At 52.9% G+C, this 8,729-nt stretch overlaps 1 protein-coding gene across 1 annotated transcript; it reads left to right on the top strand.

The window, feature by feature from the left end:
• Positions 1-3,669, top strand: LOC124697211 (myosin-binding protein 3-like). The gene is made up of 4 exons (XM_047229834.1): positions 1-1,018; positions 1,464-1,826; positions 1,949-3,299; positions 3,605-3,669. Exons 1-3 carry the CDS (start codon positions 1-3, stop codon positions 3,295-3,297), a joined length of 2,730 nt encoding a protein of 909 aa, XP_047085790.1. The 3' UTR covers positions 3,298-3,299; positions 3,605-3,669.
• Positions 3,670-8,729: the final 5,060 nt, after the last annotated feature.

The raw sequence follows: 8,729 nt of genomic DNA, 5'->3' as shown, positions 1-8,729 counted from the left end.
ATGGTGGCATCGGAGCTGGAGGCGGCGGGCGGAGGCGGAGCCAGCCCCGCCGCCGCCACGCGCAAGAGGAGCGGCCGGCTCGCGCGGGTGCTCGCCCACGCGCTCCTCGAGTGGATCCTCATCGCGCTGCTCCTCGCCAACGGCGTCTTCTCCCACCTCATCGCGAAATTCGCCGCCCTCTGCGGCCTGCCGCCGCCGTGCGCGCTCTGCTCCCGCCTCGGAGTCGACGGCCTCTTCTCCACCTCCGCCCGCCGCCGCGGCGGCGGAGCCGAGCCCCTGCGCCGCGTGGTCTGCGACGCGCACGCCGCCGAGATGTCGCGGCTCGGCTACTGCCGCGCGCACCGCCGGCTCGCGGACGCCGCCGACATGTGCGAGGACTGCGGGGCGGCGGCGTCCGGGAAGGCGCTGCTGTCGTGGATGAGGCGGAGCGAGCTCGGCGAGCGGGACCTCGCCTGCGCCTGCTGCGGCGTCGCGCTCGAGAGCGGCTTCTACTCGCCGCCCTTCCTGCTCCCCAGGTCGGCGTCAGGCGACCTGGGCTGCGGCCACACGCAAGATGATAGTACCATGGCGTGTCTACACGGAGATGTGGTCTTCGTGTCCAAGGACGGTCCTGTCATCGAGCTTTTCGATGAGAAGCCATTGGTGGATGACCATGATTCTGCTGGTGTCATGCCAGCTCATTGTGCTGGCATTGTTGCCAACGTTGAACCTCTGGTGCCTCTTGAATCCACCAACCCGCTGGCCACCTGTGTGACTGCTGTGCCATCTGAATCCAGTAAGGAAGCATTGGATCATGAGACCTCGGAGCCAGACTATGCGGCGCCCGAGGACGAGGTTAATGCCAATGAGGAGAAATCTGTGGTTGCCTCTGATGATGATGACATGGTCGCCGATACGGTTGATCGGTCGATTGATGGGGAGATTGCCGCCCTGGTTGTCTCGGTTGCTAGTTTGGAGAATGACCTCAACTATGAAACAAATGCAGGAGACATTGCAGAGAGCTTAGTCGATCACCACTGTAAGTCATTCTTCTTCCTTTCGTAAACTTACATTCTTCGTAACCAATTTATACATGCTCTGCCTATAACCTAGTAATTGCTTCGCTATATATTTATTTACTGTACTTCCCATTTCCACCGCATATCTATTCGTTATTATGCTAGTCATTCAGTGAAGTAGATTACAAGTATTATTTCTTGCAAAATATCATGCCTGTTTCTATCTAGGATTCTTATTTTAGCTGATCCATCCATATGATATACTAGATTTTAGCATCTGCATTGATGAACCTTTAATGAAACTGAAGAAAAATGGGAAGTGACACTGAGAGCATGAAATAGACCTCTTAACTAAACACAAGAGATTACATGTCATTTACTGTCCTTTGAGTTGTTCCGTGCTGATACTTTCACTTATTTCATGTTAATCAGAAAACCATATTGATTTTAAAATGTTACACGCAGCTCCTCAGGGTATATCAATTGTGGATGAAATGTCAGAGGATGATGAGCAAGTTGAACAGGGGGCTGCTAAACATGAATTATTTTCCATGCCATCTGATACCAGGTGGCAGGGATTTGTTGATGACAAATCTGATGGAAATACTGAAGCGGTGCCAGCTCAACAAGCTGATATAAAGAATGAATGGGACGCTATGCCAGTGGAATGTGGGTCCTTTGACTCTGAGGCTTCGAATGAGAACACTGAGGCGAAACATGTCGATGAGGAATTTGAAGATGAGATAATTGCACAGGCTGAGTCACAACAAGAATTGGACTCTGCGGCACTAGATTCTTGGGAACAAGTTACTGAGACTTCGTGCAAAGGTAAAATGTCAAGACTTTGGAAGTGCTGATTGTTTCTACCTGTTTGCTGCATTTTGATTGACTTGTCTAATATTATTAGCATCATTTTTAAAACACTACTTAATATTTGAAATTTTGAACAGATGATATTGAAGTTGATCCAACTGAGGCTTTTCTACCAAGCTTGCACCAGCTTTCTGATGGACACTCAATTAGTTCAGACAAATCATCACCTGACTGCAGTGATGTTGAAGATAAGAGAGTTCCTGATACACCAACCGATGTTGAAGGCATCAGTTATTTGCAGGAAGTGCCGGACCCCCCTAAAGCAGTGATCTCTGTTACCAAGTCTGTTGATTCAAGTGTTGCTACTATGTCTACCGATCTGGAAAGTGTTGAACTGGTGACTGTTGACCAACTAAAGTCTGCTTTGGAAGCTGCGCACAAATCATTGGGCACACTATATGCAGAACTTGAAAATGAGAGGAGTGCAGCAGCTATAGCTGCTGATGAGACCATGGCAATGATAAATCGCTTGCAAGAACAGAAAGCTGCAATGCAGATGGAGGCGATGCAGTACCAGCGGCTTATGGAAGAGCAGTCAGAGTATGATCAGGAAGCACTACAGAGGCTGAACGGTCTAGTTGTAAAGAGAGATAAGGAGAGGCAAGATATGGAGAGAGAGCTCGAACTATATCGCCACAAGATTCATCTCTATGAGGCGAAGGAGAGGAGGAAAATGTCCAGACACAAGGCTGATGACCAGAATGGATCATCCTCAGCATCATCAAGTGCTGAGGACAGTGATGATCTTTCCCAAAGTTTCTATGAGGGTGATGAATCTACCCATGGTCTTAATGGAAGCAATGGCAGTGCTGATGTTTTACATGAAACTGCTAGTCATATTGTTACAATTGATGGCTCTATAGCTGATTGTGAGGAAGAGAGGCTCTCCATACTGGAACAGCTTAAAGTACTAGAGGAGAGGCTTTTTGACCTTGAAGATGAAGAATCTGATAACATGAAGATGGACAAGCTTCTCTCAGAAGATAACCAATTAAACGATGCCTCAAATGGTTTCTCTGATGACGATATCAACCTCAAGCTTCATGAGAATAGAAGAAGCGCAAGCTACAGTCGAAAGAAGCTCCTCCCTCTATTTGATGATGCTACTGTGCAAAATGGTAATGGCATCCTAACAAAGCAATATACCGAGGCAGATCCTTCTGCAGAAGCTGTGCTGGAACTTGCTAAAGAGCAAGATAAACTCGCGATTGCCAGTGAAATCAATCAAGTCCATGAGCGCTTGCATGCTCTGGAGTCAGATAAGGAGTTCATAAAACAGTGTGTGAGGTCTTTGAATAAAGGAGGCAAAGGGTTTGTTCTTCTTCAGGAGATCTTGCAGCATCTTCGGGACCTCAGGAGGATTGAGCAGCGTGCAAGGAACTCTGGAGAACTTTCGCCCCATTATGTGCATCCTTACACGGATTAAAGGTAAAGTGGTGCACCTTCTATGATGACGATTTGCTGAATATTCTATTGCACATGGAGTGTAGTACAATCATTGTTTCTTTTGTTTAGATTAGAAGAGAATTAGTTTAGTGCAACTGTACTAGTTAATCTGTTCCATACATACATAATGAATAGACAAAATACTACTTTCCTAAATGAAGCTATGCGTTCCACATTCCTATTGTACAATAGTTGATTTTCCACCAAAGTTTCCTGCCTAACAAGACCACATTCTGGCTTTATTGAATTATTATGTCAGAGCCTTAATTCTTGCTTTCTGCTTACAGATCAGCAACAGAGCTCTGCGATCATGTTCGGCGACAATGCATCAAGATGGAAATGCCACCAGCCAGAAAAAAAAAAGAAGCTTGTCGACTAGCTAGGGGTATAGTCATGCCAGAAGTTGGGCTTGTCTCAGGAGGAGAAGGAGCTCCTCGTTCTACAGTTGGTTCGGCATCGCCATCGGAATTCGGAAGGCGGATCATGCTGCAAATCTACCTTGTAAGGTTTTTTGTTTGTGGACCACTCCTCACGTTGTGTCCCTTAAATTTCGATTTTGATGGGGAGTTCCAAACTTTTGCGCAAGGGTGATAGGGTTGGTGAGCCGCCCACCCCCCATGAGGTGTGTTTTATGGCAGAAATCATGGCTTTTGAGAGAGAGCTTTGGGATGATGCATTAATTAAACATGAAACGGGCCATCGCCAGCTCTGGTGCCAGGTATAGGGTGGATATAAAAGAAAGTGTTTTAAAGATTTCTAGTCTCAGTGGGCTTCTTCTCTAGTTCTTTTATTCCCCCTGTACATTTCTAGATAGAATGCAATGCTTTTGGCTTCTGGATTGTGAGGGTGTTCATTCTGGGTGCATCGTGCATAGCATAATTGTCTTCCTAGAAGCATCCAGCTTCCTCTTTGCCTTTTCTCCTTTGATTCTGGGTACCATGCTAGCTATTAGACCGCTAGCGCTTCCCTTTTACCTTTTGAGATGGGGTTGGTTCTTAGTATAGTTTAGCTGTGCACTGAAAGCAACAGGCTTCCGTTCCATGATTGGGGATTTAGCTGTCAGAAATTATGGACGCAGCTCAGCGAACAATCTGTTGGTTGGGGAGGTGCTGGACCTAGCTATTAGCCCTACCATGTTGCGATGCTGCCCATGGATCTGCAGTTCATGAACCTGACGTGCATTATCATCGTATCTTCTCTAGCTAGCTAGTACTACTGCTGCTACCATGACAAGAACACAGCCTTCTTCTCCCTCGCATCCATCGAACTGGAGCTTCGTTTTGTAACCCAATGATCGAGGGGTGATTTGTTTGTTAACTCAACAGCCTCGACGGAGACCGTGGTACTGTGCTCTGATTGCGAAGGGACGAGCAGGTTAACGAGCTGCATCGCGTCGTATCGCATCTGCATCCCCGAACGGAACTGATGCGAGAGGGACGCTTGCTTTGGCTTTGAGCATGTAGATGGACCGGGCTCTGTCTCGTGCGTGTGGAGTGTGGCAAGGGATGCAGTAATTAACACGTGAATAGATTTGTTCCCGGCGGCACGACATGGCATGAGGTGGGCATGAACTTTGAGCGTGAGGGAATCTACAACGGGGTGAGCATTTGCGTCCGCCTGCCCAAAAAATGCACCTAGTACCGCCTCCAGCGGCGCGACGCATCGTGACCGGGTCGTCTGCAGCGCATCGTGACCGGGTCGTCTGCAGAGACGTAAACCCGTGCGTTTGGAATGCGTCGCGGCGGACGCTGCACGGACGTACCAAGTGACCGCTTGCATCTCCACTGGACCCGTATGGAAGCGAGCCTGTATCGAGGGCATCGCTTCCGCGGCCATCGCTTCCACGTTTGCGCCGTAGCCTTCGCCATCCATATCGTGGCTGCCTCTTCTGCGCGCGCACTGGTGGACGGCGGCTGGGCTTCTGCGCCGCCTTCAATGGCATCGTTTCCCGCGTGCGGCCGGCCTTAAAAGTCCACCGGCATCGTTCCTCCATCGCCCACACCTCCACTCCCACCACCACCCCCGTAGCACCATGGGGAAGAAGAAGAACGACTTCGAGGCGCCCGGCAACATCACCAAGGAGGAGCGGGCGAGCAGGGTGCCGCTGCCCGTCAGCGTGGGGAGGCTGATGCACGCGAAATGGACGCCGTGCGACGCCTGGAGGGACGTGCACATGCCTGGCGGCTGGCGGCTCAGCTACCGCCGGGTGCCCGTCCCTCCCGTGACTGCGCGCGAGCCAGATAGGAGCGCCGAGATCCGGCGAAGGAGGCGGTACCTGCCGCCGGACCTCCGCGCCGATCCGGCGTACGCCATCGACTCCGACAGCTGGCGCACGTATCTCGTGTCCGAGAGGGATCGGAGGAGGAAGGCGGGCTTCATGGGCGACATGGACTTTCCCTTCGACTGTCCACCGCCGCCTCATCCTCGAAGACAGCAGGCGCCGACGCCTGCGCAGTATGACGACGACTACATCGAGGCGCTGGCATACCACAACGAGGAGGTCAAGGACGACAGCGACGACTACATCGCGGTCATCTTCCAGGAATGGCAGCTGGCCATGGCGGAGGGCCGCAAGTTTGAGTACCCGGACAACATGACGGATGACGAGATCGCGAGGCTCGGCGTCCTCGTCTTCGAGAACGACCGACCTGTGCAGCCGCCGCTGCCCTGGTACGCCACCAGCATCATGCCGCCGGGCCTGTCAGAGGATGAAGCCCTACGACTGGCGCTACAGGTCTCGGCCACGCCACAACCGCCGCCGTACAACCCGTGGGGGGGCCCACCTCAGCCCTGGGCTTCTCAACCGCCGCCACATCCCTGGGCGCCTCCACCGCCGCCACATCCCTGGACGCCTCCACCTCCGCCACAGCCCTGGGCGCCTCCACCTCCACCACAGCCACAGCCCTGGGCGCCTCCACCTCTAGCACCGCCGGTGCACCCGGCGTACGTTCCGCCGGTTCCCAACTGGCCGTGGGTGGTACCGGAGCTCATCGTGCTCGACGGCGACGAGGAGAAGCAGTAGGCGCATGCGTTTAGGGTTTATTTCCATGTGTTCAACTATGTAAATTATGTTTTCATGTTATAAAAAAATGATTCGAGCAAAAAATACGTCATGCCGCTGGAGCCACCCGACGCAAGTGAACGGGCGGTCGATTTCGACCATTTCGACCAACGCAAACGGACGCTCGCGGATATTTTCGGTCGCTAAAATGCGTCGCCCGATACCGTGACGATGTTGCGAACACTGAAACTGTAGCATGTCAGTATCTAGAGGCGGACGCGGCAGTCTGTCACGTCGATTGCAGAACCGTTGGTTCAGTAGTCCAGGTCAACACTGTATTGTAGCAGTGTCTCCAGGATGTAAGAGCATCATCTCTAGTCGTGTCTCCCAAAGCGTCTTTTAAGAGATTTGTTTTTTTGAGACGCAGGCCATAAAAACGTTCTAGTCGCGTGTTCCAAAGGCTGCTTCGGTCCGGACGTGCTCCAAATATTATCCGGCGTTCCTAGCCCATCCCCTGTGTATACAAGCTCTATCAGGAACACCGGACATGACTTTTACACTTGATTTTTGTTTGGAGGTCGCGTTTGGAGGACGTGGCTAGGAAAGGGACCTCCTCCAAACGCTAATTTGGTCCGGACGTCCCCAAACGACCAATCCGGCATTTTTGCCGGACATCGTTTGGGGATGCGACTGGAGATGCTCTCAGCTTTTTGATTCGACTGAAGTCTGTCTTCTGAAAGTTCCTTTCCAATTTATCTCTGACGTCTCATGACGTCTCAGGAACTTCTCTCCCGGGTCGCTCTCGCGCGAGCGGCTCTGGAGAGCCCCAAAACCCTAACAAAAAAAAAGCCAACCCCAATCTCCCCCTCCCGGCCGCTGCCAGCGCCGGCGGTGGTGGCCGCGCCCGGCCGTCGAAAGCGGCGGGCAGGGTCGGCGCGCCCGGCGCAGGGTCCCTGGCGCGGAGGGAGACGCCACCCGAGCGACGCAGGTGGAGGAGCGGAGGGGCGACGCCGGACCTCGGTCAGCCTCGCCGGCACACGGCGGAGAGCGCAAAGGAGCTCTGGACCACAGCGGGGAAGGCAGCAGGAGTTGGAGCGGGGTGGCGCGTCGGCGCGGCCTGGTGGTAGAGGAGAAAGCTCTCGGCTTGGAGGCGACGGCACGGAGGATGCCCGTCCAGGAAGGAGTTCCTGGCGCATCGGCCGACCGCCTCCTCGTCGCGGGCGAGCAGGTGCCACCCTCGGTCATGCCGGCATGGAGGTTGGAGATCTGGGCGGGCTCGATCTGGGCCTACACGGGCCCGATCTGGGCCTTCAGGGTTGGATCCTGATGGGTTCGTTGCATGGAAAACAAAAAAATTCCTACCGCAAAGACGAATAAATCCAAGATCTAATCTATGAAAAAGCCAAGATCTAATCTACAAGATCGGAGCAACGAGATGGAGATGAGACTAACCCTCGAAGATTCCAAAGCCTACGAGATTAATCTCGTTGTTGGTGTAGACGATCGTCCCGGTGCTGCAATCCGGCAGCACTTCCGTACTCGGTCGCGCGTACGGTGTCGATGAAGCCCTTCCTCTCCCCGTTCCAGCGGGAAGCGGAGGTGTGGTAGATATCCTCCAAGTTCCAGCAGCACGACAGCGTGGTGGTGGTGGTGGAGGAAGAAAAGCTGTAGGGCTTCGCCAAGCCGGAACAACGTATGGTGGAGGAAGAGAGGGGGCGACCAGGGTTGTGGTGAAGGGACAAGTGGTCGGCCACCCCCTCCCCTCTTTATATAGGGGGCCAGGTCGGTTGGGGTGGCCCCCCTTTCCCATCTAGGGTTAGGGGCCGGCGGCCAAGTGGGGGAAGAGGGAATTCTTCCCCCCCCCCCCAAGTTGACCCCCCTAGGGTTTTGGGGAAACCCTAGGGGTTTGGACAGCTGGGCCTTGGGGGGCATGTGACCCTGACCCATTAGGCTAGGGAGCATCCCCTCGGCCCATGCTAGGCCTCCTAGGGTCGTGGGCCCACTGGTGGGACCCTCGGAACCTTCTAGAACCTTCCCGGTCATCCACCGGAAAAATCCCGAACTTTTCCGAAACCTAGAAATAGACTTCCCTTATATGAATCTTATTCTCCGGACTATTCCGGACCTCCTCGTGACGTCCTGGATCCCATCCGAGACTCCGAAGAAAATTCGTCTCCATACCATATTCAAATCTACTTATGCGACATCGAACCTTAAGCGCGTCACCCTACGGTTCGCGAACTATGCAGACATGGTCGAGACTCCTCTCCGAGCAATAACCAATAGCGGGATCTGGAGATCCATAATGGCTCCCACATATTCAACGATAACTTAGTGATCGATTGAACCATTTACATACGATGCCGATTCTCTTTGTCACGCGATATTTTACTTGTCCGAGGTTCGATCAT

The sequence above is a fragment of the Lolium rigidum genome, chromosome 3 (genome assembly GCF_022539505.1).
Source record: "Lolium rigidum isolate FL_2022 chromosome 3, APGP_CSIRO_Lrig_0.1, whole genome shotgun sequence".
In the NCBI taxonomy this organism is placed as follows: domain Eukaryota; kingdom Viridiplantae; phylum Streptophyta; class Magnoliopsida; order Poales; family Poaceae; genus Lolium; species Lolium rigidum.
The sequence above is the reverse complement of the archived record's forward strand: the minus strand, read 5'-3'. Positions and strand labels throughout refer to the sequence as shown.